Source organism: Palaemon carinicauda, chromosome 7 (genome assembly GCF_036898095.1).
Source record: "Palaemon carinicauda isolate YSFRI2023 chromosome 7, ASM3689809v2, whole genome shotgun sequence".
Taxonomy (NCBI): Eukaryota; Metazoa; Arthropoda; class Malacostraca; order Decapoda; family Palaemonidae; genus Palaemon; species Palaemon carinicauda.
Genome location: NC_090731.1, coordinates 17,661,544 through 17,689,043, shown reverse-complemented (window position 1 = coordinate 17,689,043; position 27,500 = coordinate 17,661,544). Strand labels below are relative to the sequence as shown.

Below are 27,500 nucleotides of genomic sequence, written 5' to 3'. Positions count from 1 at the left end.
GGGTCAAGTTGATGAAATAACCTTTTAGCGATATCCGAAATTAATGACCTCGTATCTAGACTCCACGTCAATTTTCTTTATTATTATTATTATTATTATTATTATTATTATTATTATTATTATTATTATTATTATTCTGGTAATAGTAACAGTTGAGATATTTTTCCATACTTCGTTAAAATAATACCATTGATTTTTTAGCATTACCTTTAATAGGTAGGTCCGAGGAATATTTCAAAAACGAGAGAGAGAGAGAGAGAGAGAGAGAGAGAGAGAGAGAGAGAGAGAGAGAGAGAGAGAGAGAGAGAGAGAGAGAGAGGATAACAATGGCAAAAAAACTAGCAATATGAAACATACAATGGCAAGCTTAAACAGGTTATGAGAGAGAGAGAGAGAGAGAGAGAGAGAGAGAGAGAGAGAGAGAGAGAGAGTGGCAAAAAAACTAACAATATGAAACATACAATGGCAAGCTTAAACAGGTTATGAGAGAGAGAGAGAGGATAACAATGGCATAAAAACTAACAATATGAAACCTACAATGGCAAGCTTAAACAGGTTATGAGAGAGAGAGAGAGAGAGAGAGAGAGAGAGAGAGAGAGAGAGAGAGAGAGATTTTAGCCTCTGTTTAGATTAACTCTATTCCAAGAAAGTCGTAAAGGAAGAAGGATAGAGATGGCGTAGCATACATCATTTCCAACGAGATAAATTTCATTGCAGGATAAAAGTGTCCGTCTGTGGAGAGACCAAAAAGCAATTCTTTCTGCAAGATGGATTTTATTTGCCTAAAGGAAATACTTAATGACTGAGAGCGTTTGCATCTGATAATTTATTTTCTTTTTCTCTCTTTTGTTTCTCGAAATTTGGAATTTAGAACATCTATAGCATATTGAGAATTCCTTCCCTTGACTGAATATCTTAATTTCTTTTACTTAATTACATTGTAAGTAATTATAGGGAACGGTAAAAATGTGGGTCAAATACATAGACTTTCAGAAGGAGAAAGGAGAGAGAAGATTAATGAGGGTAGATATGAGAGAAAGGAGAGAGGAGATTGAAGAGGGTAGATATGAGAGAAAGGAGAGAGGAGATTGAAGAGGGTAGATATGAGAGAAAAGAGAAAGGAGATTGAATAGGGTAAATATGAGAGAAAGTAGAAGATTAATGAGGGTAGATATGAGAGAAAGGAGAGAGGAGATTGAAGAGGGTAGATATAAGAGAAAGGAGAAGATTAAAGAGGGTATATATGACAGTAAGGGGAGAGAAGATGGAAGAGGGTAGATATGAGAGAAAGGAGAGAGGAGATTGAAGAGAAGATATGGGAGAAAGGAGAGAGAAGATTGAAGAGGGTAGATATATGAGAAAGGGGAGAGAAGATTGAAGAGGGTAGATATGAGAGAAAGGAGAGAGGAGATTGACGAGGGTAGATATAAGAGAAAGGAGAAGATTAAAGAGGGTATATATGAGAGAAAGGGGAGAGAAGATGGAAGAGGGTAGATATGAGAGAAAGGAGAGAGGATATTGAAGAATAGATATGAGAGAAAGGAGAGAAGAGATTGAAGAGGGTAGATATGAGAGAAAGGAGAGAGGAGATTGAAGAGGGTAGACATGAGAGAAAGGAGAGAGGAGATTGAAGAGGGTCGATATGAAAGAAGCGAGAGAGGAGAATGAAGAGGGTAGATATGGGAGACAGGAGAGAGGAGATTGAAGAGGGTAGATATGAGAGAAAGGAGAGAGGAGAATGAAGAGGGTAGATATGAGAGAAAGGAGAGAGGAGATTGAAGAGGGTAGATATGAGAGAAAGGAGAGAGGAGAATGAAGAGGGTTGATATGAGACAAAGGAGAGAGGAGAATGAAGAGGGTAGATAAGAGAGAAAGGAGAGAGGAGAGTGAATTGGGTCGATATGAGAGAAAGGAGAGAGGAGATTGAAGAGGGTAGATATGAGAGAAAGGAGAGAGGAGATTGAAGAGTAGATATGAGAGAAAGGAAAGAGGAGATTGAAGAGGGTAGATATGAGAGAAAGGAGAGAGGAGAATGAAGAGGGCCGATATGAGAGAAAGGAGAGAGGAGATTGAAGAGGGTAGATATAAGAGAAAGGAGATTAAAGAGGGTATATATGACAGTAAGGGGAGAGAAGATGGAAGAGGGTAGATATGAGAGAAAGGAGAGAGGAGATTGAAGAGAAGATATGGGAGAAAGGAGAGAGAAGATTGAAGAGGGTAGATATATGAGAAAGGGGAGAGAAGATTGAAGAGGGTAGATATGAGAGAAAGGAGAGAGGAGATTGACGAGGGTAGATATAAGAGAAAGGAGAAGATTAAAGAGGGTATATATGAGAGAAAGGGGAGAGAAGATGGAAGAGGGTAGATATGAGAGAAAGGAGAGAGGATATTGAAGAATAGATATGAGAGAAAGGAGAGAAGAGATTGAAGAGGGTAGATATGAGAGAAAGGAGAGAGGAGATTGAAGAGGGTAGACATGAGAGAAAGGAGAGAGGAGATTGAAGAGGGTCGATATGAAAGAAGGGAGAGAGGAGAATGAAGAGGGTAGATATGGGAGACAGGAGAGAGGAGATTGAAGAGGGTAGATATGAGAGAAAGGAGAGAGGAGAATGAAGAGGGTAGATATGAGAGAAAGGAGAGAGGAGATTGAAGAGGGTAGATATGAGAGAAAGGAGAGAGGAGAATGAAGAGGGTTGATATGAGACAAAGGAGAGAGGAGAATGAAGAGGGTAGATATGAGAGAAAGGAGAGAGGAGAGTGAATTGGGTCGATATGAGAGAAAGGAGAGAGGAGATTGAAGAGGGTAGATATGAGAGAAAGGAGAGAGGAGATTGAAGAGTAGATATGAGAGAAAGGAAAGAGGAGATTGAAGAGGGTAGATATGAGAGAAAGGAGAGAGGAGAATGAAGAGGGCCGATATGAGAGAAAGGAGAGAGGAGATTGAAGAGGGTAAATATGAGAAAAAGGAGAGAGGAGATTGAAGAGGGTCGATATGAGAGAAAGGAGAGAGGAGAATGAAGAGGGTTGATATGAGAGAAAGGAGAGAGGAGAATGAAGAGGTAGATATGAGAGAAAGGAGAGAGGAGAATGAAGAGGGTCGATATGAGAGAAAGGAGAGAGGAGATTGAAGAGGGTAAATATGAGAGAAAGGAGAGAGGAGATTGAAGAGTAGATATGAGAGAAAGGAAAGAGGAGATTGAAGAGGGTAGATATGAGAGAAAGGAGAGAGGAGAATGAAGAGGGTCGATATGAGGGAAAGGAGAGAGGAGATTGAAGAGGGTCGATATGAGAGAAAGGAGAGAGGAGATAGAAGAGGGTAGATATGAGAGAAAGGAGAGAGCAGAAGGAAGAGGGTCGATATGAGAGAAAGGAGAGAGGAGAATGAAGAGGGTCGATATGAGAGAAAGGAGAGAGGAGAATGAAGAGGGTCGATATGAGAGAAAGGGGAGAGGAGATAGAAGAGGGTAGATATGAGAGAAAGGAGAGAGCAGAAGGAAGAGGGTCGATATGAGAGAAAGGAGAGAGGAGAATGAAGAGGGTCGATATGAGAGAAAGGAGAGAGGAGAATGAAGAGGGTCGATATGAGAGAAAGGGGAGAGGAGATAGAAGAGGGTAGATATGGGAGAAAGGAGAGAGGAGATTGAAGAGGGTAGATATGAGAGAAAGGAGAGAGGAGAATGAAGAGGGTCGATATGAGAGAAAGGAGAAAGGAGATTGAAGAGGGTCGATATGAGAGAAAGGAGAGAGGAGAATGAAGAGGGTTGATATGAGAGAAAGGAGAGAGGAGAATGAAGAGGTAGATATGAGAGAAAGGAGAGAGGAGAATGAAGAGGGTCGATATGAGAGAAAGGAGAGAGGAGATTGAAGAGGGTAAATATGAGAGAAATGAGAGAGGAGATTGAAGAGTAGATATGAGAGAAAGGAAAGAGGAGATTGAAGAGGGTAGATATGAGAGAAAGGAGAGAGGAGAATGAAGAGGGTCGATATGAGGGAAAGGAGAGAGGAGATTGAAGAGGGTAAATATGAGAGAAAGGAGAGAGGAGATTGGAGAGGGTAGATATGAGAGAAAGGAGAGAGGAGATTGAAGAGGGTAGATATCAGAAAAAGGAGAGAGAAGATTAATGAGGTAGATATGAGAGAAAGGAGAGATGAGATTGAAGAGGTTAGATAGAGAAAGAAGAGAGAAGATTGAAGAGGGTAGATAGAGAAAGAAGATTGAAGATGGTAGATATTTGAGAAAGGAGAGAGAAGATAGAAGCTGGTCGATATGAAAGAAAGGAGAGAGACGATTGAAACGGGTCAATATGAGAGAAAGGAGAGAGAAGATTGAAGAGGTTAGATAGCAGAGAAAGTAAGGCTACTGAATGAAGAAATCTGGAGAAGATCTGATATGACCAATGTCACAGAGAAGATTAGAGATGTAAGGATGAAGAAGATCAGACTCATAATTAAGGAGGAACACAGGGAGAGGATAAAATGCGCTTGGGAGGAAATTGTCATTGGATAAGGTTGGAAGAGAGATGGATAAGTTAAAGCTGAAGGAGGATAAGGAAGATCTGATCATGAGGAGGCGAAGGGATATTACTATATATATATATATATATATATATATATATATATATATATATATATATATATATATACATTATATATACACATATTTATAAATTTATATATATATATATATATATATATATATATATATATATATATATATATATATATATCTTGGAAGTACAGGGTGGTTTTAGAAGAGGTAGGGGTTGTATGAATCAGATTTTTACAGTTAGGCAGATATGCGAGAAATATTTAGCAAAAGGTAAGGAGGTGTATGTTGCGTTTATGGATCTGGAGAAAGCATATGATAGAGTTGATAGGGAAGCAATGTGGAATGTGATGAGGTTATATGGAGTTGGTGGAAGGTTGTTGCAAGCAGTGAAAAGTTTCTACAAAGGTAGTAAAGCATGTGTTAGAATAGGAAATGAAGTGAGTGATTGGTTTCCGGTGAGAGTGGGGCTGACACAGGGATGTGTGATGTCGCCGTGGTTGTTTAACTTGTATGTTGATGGAGTGGTGAGAGAGGTGAATGCTCGAGTGCTTGGACGAGGATTAAAACTGGTAGGAGAGAATGACCATGAATGGGAGGTAAATCAGTTGTTGTTTGCGGATGATACTGTACTGGTAGCAGACACAGAAGAGAAGCTTGACCGACTAGTGACAGAATTTGGAAGGGTGTGTGAGAGAAGGAAGTTGAGAGTTAATGTGGGTAACAGTAAGGTTATGAGATGTACGAGAAGGGAAGGTGGTGCAAGGTTGAATGTCATGTTGCATGGAGAGTTACTTGAGGAGGTGGATCAGTTTAAGTACTTGGGGTCTATTGTTGCAGCAAATGGTGGAGTGGAAGCAGATGTACGCCAGAGAGTGAATGAAGGTTGCAAAGTGTTGGGGCAGTTAAGGGAGTAGTAAAAAATAGAGGGTTGGGCATGAATGTAAAGAGAGTTCTATATGAGAAAGTGATTGTACCAACTGTGATGTATGGATCGGAGTTGTGGGGAATGAAAGTGATGGAGAGACAGAAATTGAATGTGTTTGAGATGAAGTGTCTAAGGAGTATGGCTGGTGTATCTCGAGTAGATAGGGTTAGGAACGAAGTGGTGAGGGAGAGAATGGGTGTAAGAAATGAGTTAGCGGCTAGAGTGGATATGAATGTGTTGAGGTGGTTGGCCATGTTGAGAGAATGGAAAATGGTTGTCTGCTAAAGAAGGTGATGAATGCAAGAGTTGATGGGAGAAGTACAAGAGGAAGGCCAAGGTTTGGGTGGATGGATGGTGTGAAGAAAGCTCTGGGTGATAGGAGGATAGATGTGAGAGAGGCAAGAGAGCGTGCTAGAAATAGGAATGAATGGCGAGCGATTGTGACGCAGTTCCAGTAGGCCCTGCTGCTTCCTCCGGTGCCTTAGATGACCGCGGAGGTAGCAGCAGTAGAGGACTCAGCATTATGAAGCTTCATCTGTGGTGGATAATGTGGGAGGTTGGGCTGTGGCACCCTAGCAGTACCAGCTGAACTCGGTTGAGTCCCTGGTTAGGCTGAAGGAACGTAGAGAGTAGAGGTCCCCTTTTTGTTTTGTTTCATTGTTGGTGTCGGCTACCCCCCAAAATTGGGGGAAGTGCCTTGGTATATGTATGTATGTATGTATATATATATATATATATATATATATATATATATATATATATATATATATATATATATATATATATATGTATATATACACATGTATATGTATATATGCATATGTTTCGCATTTGCATATATTTTTATATACATCTATCTATCTATCTATCTATATCTATCCATATATATGTTTGTATATATATATATATATATATATATATATATATATATACTCTATATATGTATAGAGTATATATACGTATGAATATATATGTGAGAATATATATGTATCTAATGATATATAAGTATATACACAACTATATATATATATATATATATATATATATATATATGTATATAGATAGATAGGTAGATAAATATATATATATATATATATATATATATATATATATATATAAGTATGACCTGTGCAGACGGATAATGAGACGTCGGCATATGGGGTTTTCTTCATTTATTATAAAAGATTTGTTCGTAAGTACACATGGCACAATCTACCCTCTCAGGTGAGGGACTTATGAACTCGAGTGCTCATCGGCAACTAACTACTGCCTTCGTTATCAAAATGCAACCATTGCAAAACATGCAGACACATACGTTTTTGTGGAATACTCATGAATATTGAGTTCACATACCTTGATATACAAGATATATACATACACAAATTAGGACATTACTCCCCCCCCCCAGCTCTTGATTCCAGGAGGAGGTACGCACTCGCTCTCACTAGTCAATGATATATGGAGAACACTCCAACCCGGAATAGTCATGGCATGTACTAAATAGAAATGCAACATAGAATATATATGTATGTATAGAAATCACCTCCCCCCCCAAAAAAAAAATCTTCCACAAAAAACAAAAAATGAAATATTGCATGTAAAAATGTACACAAAACAATATAAATAATTCCACTCATTTCTTCTTAAGGCCTCTGCAACCAAAACACAGAATGCCCAAAGTGATAAAAAACTCATAAACATCAGGTCTACAGTATATAACCTCATCAATAACCTCCATCTGGTTGAGGGCAATACGGGCCTCTTGGGCGGGACAGGGGTAGGAATAGATATTCCTTCATCCCTCGATTTTACTTGTCCGGGTTTACGGCACAATTTCGCAACACAACTCACTACCACCGTTTCAGAATTTATTTAAATCACTACTACACTTGCACTTGCAACTTTCAACCGATGGTCGCTAGCCGTTTTCCCGAGAAAATCATTCATCTTCCCACCCTTCACTTATAACATTAAGCATAAGGTATTCACATCTACACATTCTCCAACACTGCCTATCCTCAAGGCTGAACATTAATCCTGCAACCACTTGCCATTGGGGAACCGCCCCGGCCCCAGCAACCAGGAATCATATAAATACATGAATAATACAGCATCCGCCTGACGGATCTCACTTGACCTATTTAACCTCTGATTGTTTTTAGGTTCACTCAACAATATTATACGTATTTCCACATTCAGCAAAATTACCACAACATTTTACGTATATATTTAGCATCAACACGACATTAGCCTCAACCCGACATTGTTATCACGTATGCAGGGGTAAGGAGGAACACTTTTGAAAACTACTTCTTCAGGTACCACATGTACAGTATATGTGCCTGATGATGTTCAGACACTGCGTCATTAACAATGCTTTGTATCACAACTGTTAGACTTAACCATCTTTACTCGGTAAGGACCCAAATACGCTGGCTCTAGTTTGTGCAACTGTTAGACTTTACCATCTTTACTCGGTAAGGACCCAAATACGCTGGCTCTAGTTTGTGCAGCTGTTAGACTTTACCATCTTTACTCAGTAAGGACCCAAATACGCTGGCTCTAGTTTGTGCAACTGTTAGGCTTAACCATCTTTACTTGGTAAGGACTCAAATACGCTGGCTCTAGTTTGTGTTTCCTAAGTTGTAATCGTTTCAAATACACACGATCGCCCACAAATACTTTTACCGTTGCGGTTTTGAACCGACTATCATACTTTGAGCTGTGATTTTCATTAGCTCTTTTCAAAAACCTTTCAGTTGTGTTCATCACTCTCCTCAGTAAATTTAATGAATATACACAGTAGTGCTCAGATGAATAATTTGGCAATTCTTGCGAATTAATGAGAACGGTATATGGTAACACAGGATCCTGTCCATACACTAAAAAGAAAGGCGTGTCCCTGAGTGAAGCATTATATGCAATGTTCAAAGCTAGCTCAGCTGTAGGAAGCATGGCGTGCTAATGAAGGGGGTCATTAGCCACTAAGTAACACAAAATTCGCACTATTTCCCTATTATGCGACTCTACTAAGCCATTTGCTGAAGGCCTATATGCGGTCACTGAAAAATGTTCAGTTTTCATCAAGTCCGTGACTGATTTCCCCACCTTATTTATAAACTTGAGACCATTATCACATATCAAAATTTTTGGGCAACCAAACCTAGTAATGAAAGAGCACAGCGCCTGGGCTAATGAATTTGCAGATTTATCCAACATTTCATAAGTATGAACGTATCGAGTAAATGCATCCACAAATACACATATATACTTATGTTGTGTTAACCCAGTAGGAAATGGTCCTACTACATCCATATGCACTCTATAGAATAGAATGGGGACTATCAGCCACTTTCTGGCTTCTGGTACAGTGTTTTAATGTTCTTTGAAACAGTTACAAGCAGGACAACCTTTTATATAATTTTCTATAGACTTTTTCATTCCTAACCAAAAGAAGGATTCACGTGCTCTCCTTAATGTTCTATCAATCCCTAAATGCCCTGCATACGGACTTACATGTACAATGTGGATGGCTCGTATAATTAAAGAGGGAGGAAGAACTACCCGTGCACAGAATTCCCCTCCCCTCTTCTCGTATGCACAAAATTCCCCTAAGCACAATATAAGACATCATTTTCTATAAAAATTTTCTCACGAGGCACATTCAGAAATGACGCATAACTCTCCGATTCCCCTTTAATCCCTGCTCGCACTCTTTCCATCCATTCCTCTTTTTTCTGTCCCTCTCAGACTTCTTTTATGTCCCAACCTCCCAAGTCAATCAAACCTGCATCATCAGGGCATTCATTCTGGACACCCTTGGTCATGTCCTCTGTCATCCTCATATATTCATCTCTCTCTCTCTCTCTCTCTCTCTCCTGATTCGGCTCTCTTTCTCTCTCTCCCTCCCGAGTCGACTCTCTCTCTCTCTCTCTCTCTTTCTCTCTCTCTCTCTCTCTCTCTCCCCCGTATACTTTATGTGCATCCTGAGAACTCTCATCCCGTTCTCTATTTTCTCTAGTATGATGGGGGTCTTCACTATTTTGATTACGTTCTTCGTTCCTCTTTTGTACCCTAGTTGTTACTCCTATTACAGTACTGCACTTCAAGAGAGAGCATCAGCTACCTTGTTACCCTTAGCTTCTAAGTGGTGAAAACCCTTTATGTTAAACTCGAACAATCTCTCAATCCATCTCGCTTGACGAGAGGTCAAATCAATTTCATTATACAAATCACGTAAAGGGCGATGATCGCTTTGCAACTCAATCGACTGACCTATTAAAAAGAACCGATGCCTCTCTAGAGCCCAAAGAATAGCCAAAGCCTCTCGATCGAATGTACTATAATTCTTTTCTGCCCCTTTTAATGCCCGGGAAGCAAAGCAAATGGGTCTCTCTCTGCCTTTAACATCTCGTTGAGACACTACGCCAGCAATAGCTACGCTACTCGCATCTGTTGTCACTAAACACGGGCGATCAAATCTAGGATATGCGAGTAATTCATTACTAGTTAAGGCAGCTTTCAAATGGTTAAAGGCCCTTTCTTCTTCTTCTCCCCAATTTATTACGTTTTGCTTCTTTAAAGCATCTAAGGGTCTCGCTATCTCTCCAAAACCTCTTATGAATTTACGGTAATACCCAACGAGCCCAAGGAACCCAGCTACTTCCTTAGAGTTACGTGGTCTGGGGAAATCTGTAATAGCCGCTACTTTACTGGGGCAGGGTTGGATACCTTCTGGGGTATATATATATATATATATATATATATATATATATATATATATATATAAATCTGTGTGTGTAAAACATAACTCGCAGTTAATTCGGTTTCTCAAATTTTCCGTCGAAATCCTAATTGAGTCTCGTATCTTTTATCAGGCGTTGATAACATTAATTAACTTCGCTTGGGTTTTGTTCCTTCTGTGGCCATTCCGATTTAAGGACCATTTCATAATCTCCAATTTATTTCTTTGTAGCAAATGCTTTATTAATATGGCTTTCGTTTGATTATAAAGGTTGTCCTCGAAGATAGAAATTAAATTAGTTCCAGTATCAGTGTAGAATTTTGTTTAACTCGTGATTAAACCTTAGATAATGGTTTCATCATCATCATCATCATCATCATCATCATCATCTCCTCTTACGCCTATTGACGCATAGTGCCTCAAGAGGATTCATTGGCTAGATACATCAAAGGATAGCCAGTTCCTTGTGATGCGCAATGCCTATCTAACTAGGGCAAGTGACCCCTGCCTGTCCATACTAATTCCAGTAGGACCATCCGCCAAGGCATTATATGGTTTACGCCACATATTTTTGATGTCCCATTTAAGTGGTGCAGTGAGTTTCTCATTGAATTATATAACCACAATAATGACAATAACAGAAATGACCAAAGGAGACGTAACGTTACGCATATATATATATGTATGTATATATATATATATATATATATATATATATATATATATATATATATATATATATATATATATTTATATATATATGTCTCAGTAAATGTTAATCCTTTATCTGATATTCGATAAAAAGATACGTTTCTTTCAAAGCTTATGAGATTAAAGTTACTTTTGTACAGAGAACCTAGAATAATTTTAAGAAATAATTGATTTGCTTGACCGGAAACAATGATATATGCATTTAATTCTTCCACTGATAATATTGAAAAATAAAAAACCGTGAATGTCAAACGTACCTTTAGGCTTTTTACAGTGCGATTATTGAACATCCTTGTATAATGTTCTCTAATTATTTTGTTAGCAGGATATTGCTGCAGGATAATAAAGAATTGAAAATGCAAGTAGAGAACATTTTGGTTTTGTGCTAAACTGTTTTATGACGATGAAGAAAGTGTGATGAAAAAATTTGCTTTCAGATAATTCAAATATGTTTTAGTTTGCTATCAAGACTTTTTAATTAAATAAAAGCTTAAGTTATTGTTCGTTACTTTATAACAAATATTCAGTCTATTTTTCAAGAGGTATTGATATGTAAAAGAGATCTCAAGTTTTCATGCGAGTATTGTAACTATTTTCACTGATATCATATTTCAATTGAAACACGATTAAGATGAATTGAATTTTAAAAGTTAAGAAACTTCTTTTATTCGTTCTCAACTCAAACTCAATTATACAATTAGCTTTTCTTTTTGTGTATTTGTATGGAAAGAAGTTAAGGTAGGTGTAACATCTTGACCTAAGCATAAAACTATTACCTACATATTTCTATATTTTCAATGACCTTAATATAATTACAAGGATTTACATACACACACATACATACATACACACACACACACACACACATATATATATATATATATATATATATATATATATATATATATATATATATATATATATATAACTTGTAATACATGCATATATATCTGTGTAATACATACATGTATATATATATATATATATATATATATATATATATATATATATATATATATATATATATATATATATATATATATACATATGTAATACATACATACATATATATATATATATATATATATATATATATATATATATATATACTGTATATGTGTGTGTTTGTGTGCATATATGATGTATACGTATACAGTATACGTGTGGCCTTGGCACTTTAGTAACATAATAGACACGAATTTGCGACCTCTAATCTAGTTCAAGTATCTCTCTCTCTCTCTCTCTCTCTCTCTCTCTCTCTCTCTCTCTCTCTCTCTCTCTCTCTCTCTCTCTCTCTCTCTCTCTTTTTTTTTCCTGGGACATCTGTCACCGCCATTCATATCCACCAATCTTTTCATCCCCAAAACACGGGTGGTCGGTCAAAACGACATTATATTTCCTCTTATGGTATTCCCCTTTTCTTATCAAACTCAGAGAACATCAGGATAATTTTCTGTAAGTCAGAGTTTTCATAGATAATGAATCTGACTTCGATGATTCAGGTTCAGTGGAAGAGGTGTTCTCTTCTCCTCCGTCTGCTGCTGCTGTTGCTGCTTTTCTTCTAAAGCAACGAAGAGCGGCCGAGCATCTCCTGGCTAACCTGAAGGGCAAAGGAAACCGTTTCTTTATAAGCTTTCGTTTGTTGCTGTTTGCCATGATGATGATGAATATGAAGAGGCCCTGAAGAGCGTTTAGGATATCGGTGGGTGCCCTGAAAATTGGAATAAAAAGAAGGATTAGCTTCAGACGAAAAGAATCTGTGATCAGTTAATGAACATATTTTAAACAAATGACTAAATTTGGAGAAATTGATTTGTAGTCTATTATGGTATTATTACCTAAACTTAAATGGTCCGGCTTTATTAATGTTATTATTTGAGAAACATTTCTAACTCTTACATTTGTAGATAGTAATCGTTTCTTAATTTTACCTGCAAATAAAACAGAAAGGCAGTAAAGCAGACTAAGAAGAAAAGGTAATAAAGATATTTGAAAGGTAGAAAGATTAATAAAGAGGAGATTGGTAATAGACTTCAGAAAAGGAAAACGAATAGTCTGAAGATTAGCTCTGTGGATTCTGTGACAGACGTTCATTGTATAATATAATATAATAAATATAATACAATATAATATAATGTGACTTTTATTTCTTATCATTTTATTTTTTTTTTATTTACTATAGGTGCTTTATGCATTGTTCGAATGCTAATTCAACATTCTTGTATTAGTAATTACACTTACTCACAGGGCAGACCTTTCGCAGGTAAATTTTATTATGAAATTTCATCTGTATCTTGATACCACAAAGAGATTTTGAAATTATATTCACTTGCGTTACGAAGTCTTATAATTATCTAAAAACAATAAGTAAAACTAAATGTCATTTCATACCAGATTTCCTCCGGAGGAATTATAGATGACAGGAACTCAGTGGCCCAACAGAACACAGAAATGGCAAAAAGCTTCAGCTTCTGGTGAAAACTGAAAAGGAGAACAGTGAAGATTAATTTTTTTGCAGCTTCTAGCTTTTCATTATATTGAAAACAAAAGAATTTGTCATGTAATATTCGGTAATATTTCGGTAGAGTCCCACCCAGCGCCATTACCGCTTGCCAGTACATAGAGGCTTGATGATTTTTTTTTTTTTTTTTTTTTTTCCGAGAGCGAAGCCAGCGCACGGCGGAGCGAAAACTATTAGACTCTATAGAAATATTACCGAAATCTGATGGCTGTTGTTTTGCTCGCAGGGAAGGGGGAAAAAAATCGAGCCAATCTGTGCTGAAGAGCGGTAATAGCGCTCGGTGAACTCTACCGAAATTTTACCAAATATATTTGCGCTGGGTGGGATTCTACCGAAATTTTACCAAATATACTCGTGCGCTGGGCGAGAGACAACCGAAATATTACCAACCATACTCATGATAAAATCCTTCATGTGTTTCTTACTCTTTGACGCAATCCACCATATCCCTGGATGATCTTCCGATGGCATTCAGTTCCTTCGTGGCCTCTTTCGAATTTCGAAGGATTTTCTTAGTGTCGATGAAGGTGAGGATGAGTAAGAGGGCGTTGCAAAAGAACAGCCCACCAATTGGACAGAAGAAGTAGACCAAACCACTGGCTTGTTCTAATGGACGAGAATGAACAAATTATTACTATTATTATTATTATTATTATTATTATTATTATTATTATTATTATTATTATTATTACAAGCTAGGATAAAAACATAATTTGAAAAGCGAGATTCTAAAACCCCAAGGGCTCCAGCAGGGAAAAATAGCCCAGTAAGAAAACAAGGTAATAAATAAACTACAAGGTAGGTAATGAATAATCAAAATAAGATGTAGTAAGAAAAGTAACCCCATTAGCTAAGGTATTTCATATATTAGCTATGAAAACTTTAGAAAACTCTTTTCTGTTTAGAGTTCAATCGGTTTCTTGTAAAAATCCCTTAATCTCCTTCTCTCTATTTCGAATAAATATCTAAAAATTTAAAAACCTAAAAATTTAAGAATTTAAAAATTTAAAATTTAAAAAATTAAAAAATCTAAAAATTTTAAAACCTAAAAATTTGAAAATTTGCCAAAATAAAAATCATAAAAATCATGGAAGAAACATTGCTACGAATTTACCGTTTTAAAACCAGATATATTGACATAAAGGACTGATATTACGGTTGCCAACCGTAAAAGATGAAAACAAAGTAGGGTAAAATAACGGTCGCCTCTATTTTACTGAAATAAGGCTGAAAACCGGATATTTTTACAGAGAATTTCCGATTGAAATTACGGTTTTTTTAACAGTGTAAATCATGGAAACTACTAATGCTAAGCTGTGATGTAATACTTTTATTGATTAATGAGCACCATGTCAAGTAATGGTACCCTTAAAACTCCTCATAAACGAGAGGATCCTTTATACTTTACTCAATTTTTTTTAATGAGGCGCATTTGCACTAACTTGCAGCGGTGCCCTTTTACTTCGGAAAAGTTTCCTGCTATCTGATTGGTTAGAATTATCTTGCCCAACCAATCAGTGATCAGGAAACTTTTCCGAGCTAAAAGGGCACCCATGCGAGTCGGTGCAAAACTGCGTCTCAAAAAATCTTGAAAACATTATATATATATATATATATATATATATATATATGTATATATATATATGTATATATATATATATATATATATATATATTAATTAATTAAAAGTGCTCTTAATCATTTTATCTACCATAATCTTATAATAAATATCTACCTCCTTAAATTTTAATACCATTATGCCATAATTAACAGCTTATGGAATGTAACTAGCTCTAGGGTTTTCAGTGCGAGTAACATTTCTTATATCCAAAATAAACATTGAACCACATTAAATTAATCGCATCTTTAATTTTGATAAACGTTTTCCTAGGATCTACGTATTCTGGGCTCAATTAGCAAAAATAAAAAAAGTTTGGAATATACTATTATATATGCACTATTATATATTATACTTATATATATGATGTATATATATTTACATACATACATACATATATATATACATATATATATTTATATATATATATATATATATATATGATGTATATATATTTACATACATATATATATATATATATATATATATATATATATATATATATATATATGTATATATATATATATGCATATATATGTATATACACACATATATATATATATACTGTATATATATATATATATATATATATATATATATATATATATATATATACACAGTCGCGGCATAAATGATTTGCCGCTTGCATACACGGCAAATCATTAACGATCAAATTTGGTATATATGGTCTAAGTCGGTTAAAAAAAATCCTGAGCCGATAAATGACTAATTGGCATCTTAACCCTTCTACGCTCAGTGCGTGGGTGGATGCACAGTTCCGTTAGTATGTTATTGGTGCTGCTAGTGAAAGGATTGTCGAGTGTTCTCTGCATTCTTAAACCTGCTTTTCGACCGGTGCGCTTATTTTCAGTGTTGTGATCGCTATATATATCATGTCTATAGGTTATACATATATACATATATATATATATATATATATATATATATATATATATATATATATATATATATATATATATATATACAGTATATATATATAAGTCTAATTTCAGTAAAAAAATAAAAAACAATCTGATTCTATTGCTGTTTTTTTTCTCATTGTTTTTTAATCATAATCAAAACTTACCTTTCATTTATTTATATTTTTGGACTGAAAAAAAGCACATTTCTTTATTAGCTAGATCAGGAATAAATCAAGTGTCCACATTGTAACATGTATCTTAGCAGTAAAACTTAGAAATCTAAAATAAACATGGAGGATGGACTCCTGATTGTAATAAGGAAATTATTCTTACCCTGAAACCAACACTTCTTGATTGCAATGTATGGCCTGATTTCGTCCCTGACTTCATGGGGGTTCACAAACTGCATCATGACGGTGACTGCACTAGAATAAAGAAATTATTTCATGAACATTTACTCTTTCTAAGAATGATTATTATTGTTATTAGACATTCCCTGTAAAAGCCTCTAAATTACACTATTTTCAGTACATGTCTTGTCAAAATGTTCACTTGGAGTACTTAATGGGTGAATCAAAATGTTGTTACACTGCTTGAACATTTGCCGGGGAGAACCTGAATTGGTGCGTCAAAATATTCACTTAAGTGCTTAAAAGGTGAACCAAAATGTTCATTTACACTGCTTGAACACTTCCCAGAGAGAAACTGAATGGTAGATGTGGTAATGTCCTGGCTTGGTGATTGCCAGACTGGGGTTTGAGTCCCGCTCAACCTTGTTAGTTCATTTGGTCGATGCAACCTCATCATCCTTGTGAACTAAGGATGTAGGGTTTGGGGCAGCCTATAGGTCTACCTGTTGAGTGTATATCCTTACGAGTGAAAAAGGAGAGTGACGCATAAGGTACTCTAGTATAGCTCATAGCAGATCCTGTTTCTATTAAGGATGCACCAAAATGTTCAGTTACACTTGCCGGAGGGAAACTGAACGGTAGAGAATACGATCCTTTTCAAATGTCGTATGGACTTAGGACGGATTAATGATTATAATTAATCTGATACAGAAAATTCCAAACCTTTTATTACTAAGAAAATTCCTCTTGACAAATCTTATTTTTTATAAGTTAAATTGACAATATTTATTGAAATTGATAAGTTTTAAGCAGATTTTTCGTTTTAATTAGTATGTTATTAAAACAAGCTGTAAGTTTATAATTAAAGAAACAATTTCATAATCATTCCAGTAAATTATCTATAATAAACTAATACGTTTAATATCAACAAATGATAGATTAAGAAAAATTACTTAAGCTATTATCAAATAAGGAGGCTATTGATTTATGAATACATATATATATATATATATATATATATATATATATATATATATATATATATATATATATACAAGTACATCAAAAAGAAAATTAAACTTGTAAAGTCTTCTAGAATTGCAAAATGTCTGAACTTCTACCCACAGTAAAAATTAAATATATTTAAAGAATAAGATTAATCTTCTGATAAGTACTGGTACAACATGAAGAAAATTTGATTAGTTAAGTCTTATACGATTACGAAAAGTCTGAAGTTATACCCACAGTCAAAATTAAATACATATGAAAACTTACCTTATACATAATGGTGCTCCCCAACCATATAACATGCAGAAAATTTCTGGGTATTTCTTTGAAGTCTGGTACTTTGTGAGCTTCCTGCAAATAAAAAACCTCGCTTTAATAGATAGTATAGTATAGAAGATGGTACTTTGTAAGTTCCCTTCAAAGGATAGCTACTGTATATTGTAATGGATATTCTAATGAAGAAAATAGCGATTTGTAAGTTTCCTACAAAGGAAAACTGTTACTAATCATTATTATTATTAATTGCTAAGCTACAGCCCTAGTTAGAAAAGCAGGATGCTATAAGCCCAGGGGCTCCAACAGGAAAAATAAAATATTTTAAGAAAAGTGACATTAAAATAAATATCTCCAATATAAACTACAAAAACTTTATCAAAACAAGAGGGAGTGAAATAAGATAGAATAGTATGCCCGAGTGTACCCTCAAGCAAGAGAACTCTAACCCAAGACAGTGGAAGACCTTGGTACAGAGGCTATGACACTATCCAAGACTAGATTATCAAGAATAGTAAAACACTGTATTGTGAAATCAATCACGCTTCACCAACAAAAAACATCAAGTGTTGATTTTGGGAGGCCCTTAACCACCTAGTTGCAATATGGGAAAACCAAAAAATTCTTCAAGATATATAAGTTCAAAGAGGTTGGACTGTAACTTAGCTGCTAGGAACTGGGAAAGGAGCTAGAGTAGAAAGATGAAAAGCTAGTCCAGCTAGTGGCCGAAGGAACACTGCAGTATCCACGAAGATATAAAATCCAATGCTTCAAACTACTGGTAATTTGTGACTGATCAAATTGTTGTCTAAGACAGTTTGATATCTTTAGTTACTTAGAAAAATTACTTTACTCAAATTTTCAAAAAAGGTGTTACGATAGAAATCTTTATGTTGTTTTGACGTGCTTGATGAAAATAAAATCATTTTTTTAACGGTAGTTGTCTTAACAGCACCCTTTTGCCTCGTAAAACATGGAAAAAGGAATGATATAAATACTCCCTAACCACATAGTCATTTTGCAAGGTCAAGGTGATCACAGGACTCTGAAATATAGCACAATTTAATAGTTTAAACAGAATAGAGCAATGGCAGATATTCTATCAATTTCTGGGTTTGTTAATGACTTTCATTTCATATTTAAGTAGGAAAAATATGTTTTAATATCTGATTGCTTTATGGCAGTAGGGTCATCCACGATGGATTCATTGCCTTTAGCAATGAACTGATTTTCAAAGTGTGCAAAAATATCATCTAACTAAATTTCCTAAGTTTTATAAAAGGTGGCCATTACAAGTTATCGTACCATGGTATCCATTCTTAGTATTAGTACAAGTAAGGGAAACATTGAAAGTAAAACATTTTTCATAGCGATTAATTTATATAGACAACATACTGAACACATGAATGTTGTCTCCTTTTTGGATTCGAAATTGTTAAAAATAGAATAAGTTTGAAGACATCTTAGCGTATTGCAACACAAAAGAGACTTAGCAAAGGGAGATATTATGCGTTGATTCTCTCAACAGTTTTAGGACAATGAAAAAGAATTTTAATGATAATTGAAAGAGATTGAGGTGGGTGGCAGAGTTTTAGAGATTATGAAAATAAATTAGATAACTTCATTTTTTAATTTTATCAGATAAAGAGCTATCGTAATAAACAATCATCATAAATATAAATGTTTTCAATTCCCTCTCAGTCTTTGCTGTAGATATAAAGCTTGAAAAATTAATTAATGTTAATGAGATATGAAAATATGAAGAACAATTGTGCAGATTCGTGACTGAATAGAATTCATGACACCAAATAACATAAAAATTCGCATATTTTAGAACGTTTTCCCAGAATCTTTAATTCTTTACCTGATTTTTCTCCAGACCTCAAAGCACATGATGTTTAGCCAAAAGAAAGCTGCCAGGAATCCAAACTGCGTGAAAATGGCTGCGGAAAACAATGATGTTATTCATTTTCAAAATTAAAAACAAATATAATTTTGGATCTTGTTTGTTCAATCCGATGGAGCCCCATTTTCCCCCAAACATTTATATATATAAATATATATATACATATATATATATATATATATATATATATATATGTATATATATATATATATATATATATATATATATATATATATATGTATATATATATATATATATATATATATATATATATATATATATATATATATATCACCTGTCCTTGGCGTTTGTCGATTCATCACTAGGATAAAAGTACAGTAGATATGTGTTTCAGTAGATTCTATGAAACCTGGGTGAAGTACATAAGTCTACCGCAAAAACCGCTATGTATGTAAGTGAGGGTGAACCAGGTAATTATGATAAAAGTTATTATGGTAACTAAAGAGTCTGATTACAATTTGAAACAACTTTGAAATTATAAAGACAGAAACTAATAGTAAATAGAAAAGGTTATTTTAGCTAAAAACATTTGTAAGATCGTCCAATAGGCATCAGGAGTAGGAGCCGAAAATACATCTTGAATCTCGCCTTAAACCCAATCCCTCACCCTTCTGGCAGTATTGGGGGGGGGGGTGGCATTTCCTCCATGCTATACTATTTAGGAAAAAGGCATAGTATAATAAGTTATTGATATCTAAACTTAAAAAAAAAATCCCTCAAAATCTATATTGATTAAAAAGAAGAAATCTTACCTAGACTGAAGCAGGAAGCAAAATGGTGAACGAGGTCATTATTGAAGCAATTCACAGTAAAACTCATACTATAAGCAATGAAGAGGGACAGAACATGGCATAGCTGATGTGTGCCACCGTTCGCCTTAAGCTTAGGGACTAGTTGGTAACAAATTATGCATAATGTCAGAAAGAAGAGAGAGATGACTTTACAAGTCAGGAATACAGGAAGGCGTACGCTCTTCCACGAGAGAGGTTCAGCTCCGCAGAAGTAAACACTCGTTCTCCGATGTTCTTCTCGGAAGTTTACGTCCACACAATATTCAAAAGAAGAGTAATTTCTATAATTAATGGACAGTTGCCCCTCACTGTCTATGCTGATTTCCTTGTCGTACTTTGTGGGACGCTTGCAGGCTGGAGGAGGACCCGTTACAATAGTGTACGAGCATGAATGACCTACATCAAGAGGACTGAATGTGGAGTTGGAATCAGGCGAGCATTTTCTTTTACTGCTGTCATATGAGGACCCATCATCACAGCATCTACGCATACACGGGCCATCTCCACAGGCCTTGTCATGTCTCTCCTTGCAAGACATGTAGCAAAAGCTTACAAAGTATTGCACGGTGCCATCACTCTCCTCGATGCCATCAGTGCAGTAATCAGGACAGAAGTAAGTTTTATCATAAGTGCAAACCTCATTAGGTTTCCAGGTGAGTGATAAACCATTGGCTAACAATAGCAAATGTGTGCCATTATTACCAAGAGGAACTGTTACCATGGGATCAGACTGGCATTTTAAATCGAGATGATAGTTCTGTATATTTGTCCATTCAACAGGCTCTGTGGAATGAGGCTTACTAAAAACTGGAGGTTTTAGTACACTTGGAGTCTTAGCAGTTTGACAAACACCATCTTTCATGGCTTTTCCAAAGGAACAGCACCTGGGAACAGACGGTATAGGAATACATGCTCTAAGCGTCCATGTCAGGTAATGTTGGTTATCCAGGTGGTGAGTGACACAGTACTTGGAAATGCGTTGCCCCTCCAGTTCACCAGCATCCTTTAGAAGGACAACATCACCCTTATCAAGTCTGAGATGAAACTGTCCTCTGCTGAAGTTCCGGGTTAGGTAGTAGGTTGGGTCGCAGTTCACGTTCTCTGTTTTTACCTTGTAGTTCTTCACATCTTCCTGTTAAAAGGAAAAACATATGAACAATGACAACTAAAATTTGCTAAATTAAATCAAATCAAAATCCGAAATGGGTTAATTAACTTCCTTCTGAGTTATTACGAAACACAGACTGAGATCCATCTTCGTAATAAATTCTAATATATATTTTCAATGAAAAAAAAGGTTTGAGGGTGTCAGCTGGTCTGGTGTAATTCAAAATTTTTGTAATAGAAAAAAAAATACAACAAAGTAAAAATGAAAGTAAGGATTTGTGCATAGAATAGCCAAGACGAAAATACTACATTACTTCATGGTTATTTCTTTCTCTTTCTTGCAACATTTATGAAATATAGCCAACATTTTCCAAATACTTAATGTTTAAAACGTGTCTTTAAAAAGCATCAAATATTCTTTTCAAGTGTATGCTTTTAAGTACTCTTATTACTTTAAAAATCTAAATTTTTGCCTCTATTCTTCCATTTCCTTATCTTACAACTGACTAGAATGGCTTAGAAATACAAGGATCTATGTGTTCCTTAAGAAAGTTGGAAAATTTTGTCTAAAACTGCTACGCCCTTTCAATTCATAAGCTTTAGCAGTAATGAAAGCCCTTCAAAGACAGGGAACAGATGAATCTTGTTAGAACACTTAAAGACCGAAATTAAAAGAAGGATAAGCAAGGAATGAAGAGTTTTTGGCAAACAATATGAGATTATGAAAAGTAAAATACCACATTATCTAAAACGATCCATGAATTAAATCTGTCAAGACTCAGTATCATCTGATTAAATACTTTTCCTTTTAGAGAAAGTGGCATTTTACATTACATAATCTCATTTCATTTACCAAAAGCTTATCCTACTTTTAACTTTGGTGTTATGTCCCGGGAAAACACTTACTGTCTGTCCTAACTATGTAAATTCATTAACAATCTCTAGAGGTTAGTCCATAACCCTTATATGGTATCTCTGCATTTTCGCTGAATATTATCTTTGCTTTACTCATATTCATTTTAAGTCCTACATTTCTGCTTTCTCCATTCAAATCTTCTATCACCTTTTGCAATTACTCCCATGATTCACTAAACACAATTATCTCATCTGCAAATCTCAAGTTGTTAAGGTATTCCCCATTAATATTAATTCTTACATTTTCCCAATCTAAATTTTTAAAAATTTCTAGGCATGCTATCAATAATTTGGGAGAGATGGGTTCTCCCTTTCTAACTCCTTTCTTACTAGGAATTTTCTCATTATCTTTAAGTAGTTTTAAGATTGCTGTATAGGTATCTTCAAGTATTCTAACCTAAGATTCATCTATTCCTTGTCTTTGAAAGATTTTCGTTACTACTGAAGTTTTGACAGAAATGCCATACACAAATGCCATACATAGTGGTTTATAATACTATTTTGATTTTTCCACTAGCTAGTTAATTACATGAATAATGTTTCATTATTCCTATTGACAATTATTTCTTATATCATTATTGTATAGCATTGCACAGAAAATCCCCTGCAATTTTTATCACGCCATATCTTTTGCTGATAATATTTTCATTTGATTCTTCCTTTCTTTAGTGTTTCTTCAATTGATCTGAATGTGTTTACGAATCCCTTTTTTTTGGGGGGGAGGGGGGGGTGCTAAATCTGTTTCATCTCTCTTGGATTTTACCCTCATTTCCAATCTTTTGTTTTTTAAGTTTGTCTTTTCCGATACTTTAGAAACTTTTCCACTTATCTCTTGTATTGATTCTAATTAGAAATATTTTAAATCACTGTTAATCTCGTTTTTATTTGCTTCCATATCATCATATAGCTAGGAGTACACACACACATATAAATGTATATATATATATATATATATATATATATATATATATATATATATATATATATATATATATGTATATGTATGTATGTGTATATATATATATATATATATATATATATATATATATATATATATATATATATGTAGGTGTGTGTGTACGTTTGTGTAATAGCGTGTGTTTGTTTGTACGTGTTTGCATGCATGGCAGCCTCTTGGATTCATATCCAAATCTATGAATACTTGTTACTTGACAAATCGATTGAACAAACTATACTAATAGGATAATTTTGGAAAAAAAAAAACTTCGACCGGTAAGGATTTAGAAATGATTCAATAGACAAATGATAACTTACCAGTTTCGAAAAATATTTGTTATATTTCACTGGAACGACAACACCCTCATGCGGTTGGCATTCCCCGTCGACCAAGACTTCCATACCTTGGCACTGGCATTTCACAATGGTTCCTCGTGTCGTTTTTCCTCCTACCGGGGCAGGGCAGACGGTGCCTGGTTCTCCCGAGGGTGTTTCTGTGGACGCATTGTCATCGACGTCCCCGGAGGACGTCGTTGAAACAAACGTTTGTAATTCAACTGTGTTATTTCTCGCCGTGTCTCCATCCTCGGATGAGATCGATTCCTCAATCCCGCCTACATCGGAAAAGGATTCGTCTATCTTGGGGTCGCTGGTCGTTGTCGTAGAGACCTCGGTCGTAGTCGTAGAGACCTCGGTCGTAGTCGTGAAGTTGTCAGCATTAGCTTTCCCGGTTGTCAAGTTCTCGGGCCTGAAGGTACTGGCCGAGAGGCTGAGCTGATCTTCGGAGGCTGAGTGGATCGGAGATACGAAGGTCTGCATAAACATAGCTAACGCCACAAGCTTCCTCGCATTTACACCTTTGTTTAACATGTCTAATTACTATGTTAGAAAAAAAAGCTACTAAATTACTGTCTTTTTAAAAGGAAAACACTTCACAATATCTAAATTCTCATATTTAATAACTGGCCACGAAGCACAGTACCTCAGTACATGGCACAAAAGCCTTATCATCACTAAGCACAAAGTTTTGTAGGATTCCCATATCCTCGGCAGTTTCTCATGGGTGGAGCCAAGGAAAACCGATGTGGCAAACATAGCAACAACTCCGTCTCTCTTTCGTCTTGGCAGAAGGGTCAGAAAGGAAAGGCTGGAAAAAAGAAGAAGAAGAAAAGAACAGTTTCTACCAAAATATTTTCGTTGTTAGTCAATGCGAAAACAGGAAACCTTATTCATTGCCTCCGGTGTGCAATCGTCTAAAATTAGTGAGTTTTATTTGTTTTAAAGGTTACCATACCCTCTTACAGGCTGCTTTAGCTCAAGAGCCTGTAGCCTGCACCTTCAGTGCAGGTCTTTCTATTGCCTGCCAGCCTTTGTAAGTTACCCTTTACTATTTCTTATCATTTTGCCATATCATGGTTGTCAATAAGCCCAACCTTTTATTCATTTATTTTAAAACACTGTAATAATGTTTACAGTCGCTACAGTATTTTGAAATTCCGTTTCTGGCTTACAGTTTACGGAAGCTTACTCAGTATGTTAATTGTGGCCATTATTATTATTATTATTATTATTATTATTATTATTATCAATTGCTAAGCTACAACCCTAATTGGAAAAGCAGGATGCTATAAGCCCAAGGGCTCTAACAGGGAAAACGGCCCAGTGAGGAAAGGAAACAAGGATAAATAAAATATTTTAAGAACAGTAACATTGAAATAAATATCCCTTATATAATCTAGGAAAACATTAACAAAATAAGAGGAAGAGAAAAATGATAGAATAGTGTGCCCGAGTGTACCTTCAAGCAAGAGAACTCTAACAACGATAACAATGATAACTAAAGTAATAACGACAATGACAGAATAACGCCAGTTATCATGATAATGATTTAGAGAGACTTCAGAAGAGAATGAAGTAGAGTTTCACAATAGATAAAATATAGAAAAACACGAAGTTACAAAATCATTTATAAAACATAAGGGTAAATGACAACAAGATACTGAGTAACAGCATGACTATATATTTAAAAAAAAAAAAAAAAGAGGAATATTCAATAATTTTCTTTTTATGAGCAGATTAATAATGATAATTAAGGATCTTCGGTTTAGTCCCGTAAAGAATGTATCGGTGAAAGATACCGGTTTATCGGCATATTGATTCGGGGCTGCCTCGACCGTGTTTATCGGAACTGGGTCAAGTTGATGAAATAACCTTTTAGCGATATCCGAAATTAATGACCTCGTATCTAGACTCCGCGTCAATTTTCTTTATTATTATTATTATTATTATTATTATTATTATTATTATTATTATTATTATTATTATTATTCTGCCAATAGTAACAGTTGAGATATTTTTCCATACTTCTTCGTTAAAATAATACCATTGATTTTTTAGCATTCTCTTTATTACGTAGGTCAGAGAAATATTTCAGAAACGAGAGAGAGAGAGAGAGAGAGAGAGAGAGAGAGAGAGAGAGAGAGAGAGAGAGAGAGTACATATCAGACTCTGTTTAGATTAACTCGAGAGAGAGAGAGAGTACATTTAAGAGCCTGTCTAGATTAATGAGAGAGAGAGAGAGAGAGAGAGAGAGAGAGAGAGAGAGAGAGTACATTTCAGACTTTAGATTAACTCGGGAGAGAGAGAGAACATTTCAGACTCTGTCTAGATTAACGAGAGAGAGAGAGAGAGAGAGAGAGAGAGAGAGAGAGAGAGAGAGAGAGAGAGAGAGAGAGAGAGAGAGTACATTCCAAGCTGTCTAGATTAACGAGAGAGAGAGAGAGAGAGAGAGAGAGAGAGAGAGAGAGAGAGAGAGAGAGAGATTTCAGCCTCTGTTCAGATTAACTCTTCCAAGAAAGTCGTAAAGGAAGAAGGATAGAGATGGTGAAGCATACATCATTTCTACTGAGATAAATTTCATTGCGGGATAAAACTGTCCGTCTGTGGGGAGACCAAAAAGCAATTCTTTCTGCAAGATGGATTTTATTTGCCTAAAGGAAATACTTAATGACTGAGAGCGTTTGCATCTGATAATTTATTTTCTTTTTCTCTCTTTTGTTTCTCGAAATTTGGAATTTAGAACATCTATAGCATATTGAGAATTCCTTCCCTTGACTGAATATCTTAATTTCTTTTACTTAATTACATTGTAAGTAATTATAGGGAACGGTAAAAATGTGGGTCAGATACATAGACTTTCAGAAGGAGAAAGGAGAGAGAAGATTAATGAGGGTAGATATGAGAGAAAGGAGAGAGGAGATTGAAGAGGGTAGATATGAGAGAAAGGAGAGAGGAGATTGAAGAGGGTAGATATGAGAGAAAAGAGAAAGGAGATTGAATAGGGTAAATATGAGAGAAAGTAGAAGCTTAATGAGGGTAGATATGAGAGAAAGGAGAGAGGAGATTGAAGAGGGTAGATATAAAAGAAAGGAGAAGATTAAAGAGGGTATATATGACAGTAAGGGGAGAGAAGATGGAAGAGGGTAGATATGAGAGAAAGGAGAGAGGAGATTGAAGAGAAGATATGGGAGAAAGGAGAGAGAAGATTGAAGAGGGTAGATATATGAGAAAGGGGAGAGAAGATTGAAGAGGGTAGATATGAGAGAAAGGAGAGAGGAGATTGACGAGGGTAGATATAAGAGAAAGGAGAAGATTAAAGAGGGTATATATGAGAGAAAGGGGAGAGAAGATGGAAGAGGGTAGATATGAGAGAAAGGAGAGAGGATATTGAAGAATAGATATGAGAGAAAGGAGAGAAGAGATTGAAGAGGGTAGATATGAGAGAAAGGAGAGAGGAGATTGGAGAGGGTAGACATGAGAGAAAGGAGAGAGGAGATTGAAGAGGGTCGATATGAAAGAAGGGAGAGAGGAGAATGAAGAGGGTAGATATGGGAGACAGGAGAGAGGAGATTGAAGAGGGTAGATATGAGAGAAAGGAGAGAGGAGAATGAAGAGGGTAGATATGAGAGAAAGGAGAGAGGAGATTGAAGAGGGTAGATATGAGAGAAAGGAGAGAGGAGAATGAAGAGGGTTGATATGAGACAAAGGAGAGAGGAGAATGAAGAGGGTAGATATGAGAGAAAGGAGAGAGGAGAGTGAATTGGGTCGATATGAGAGAAAGGAGAGAGGAGATTGAAGAGGGTAGATATGAGAGAAAGGAGAGAGGAGATTGAAGAGTAGAT

The 27,500-nt window shown here is 35.5% G+C and overlaps 2 protein-coding genes across 3 annotated transcripts in view; both read right to left on the bottom strand.

The window, feature by feature from the left end:
- LOC137643878 (probable G-protein coupled receptor Mth-like 3) overlaps positions 1-24,255 on the bottom strand; it is a 62,590-nt gene extending 38,335 nt beyond the window's left edge. Inside the window, exons 1-2 of one of the 2 annotated variants that reach the window (XM_068376617.1) lie at positions 23,638-24,255; positions 20,302-21,472 (exon numbers count right to left, since the gene is read on the bottom strand). In XM_068376617.1, coding sequence (XP_068232718.1) covers positions 20,302-21,472; positions 23,638-24,189 — 1,723 coding nt within the window. In that variant the 5' untranslated portion in view covers positions 24,190-24,255. The remainder of the gene's footprint in view (positions 1-20,301; positions 21,473-23,637) is intronic. The other variant, XM_068376618.1, reaches the window with a different exon arrangement.
- LOC137643500 (probable G-protein coupled receptor Mth-like 1) lies at positions 12,054-16,412 on the bottom strand. Its single transcript, XM_068376264.1, has 4 exons — positions 16,325-16,412; positions 13,876-14,056; positions 13,321-13,410; positions 12,054-12,640 (listed from the first exon to the last, which is right to left on the bottom strand). Exons 1-4 carry the CDS (start codon positions 16,401-16,403, stop codon positions 12,370-12,372), a joined length of 621 nt encoding a protein of 206 aa, XP_068232365.1. The 5' UTR covers positions 16,404-16,412; the 3' UTR covers positions 12,054-12,369.
- Positions 24,256-27,500: the final 3,245 nt, after the last annotated feature.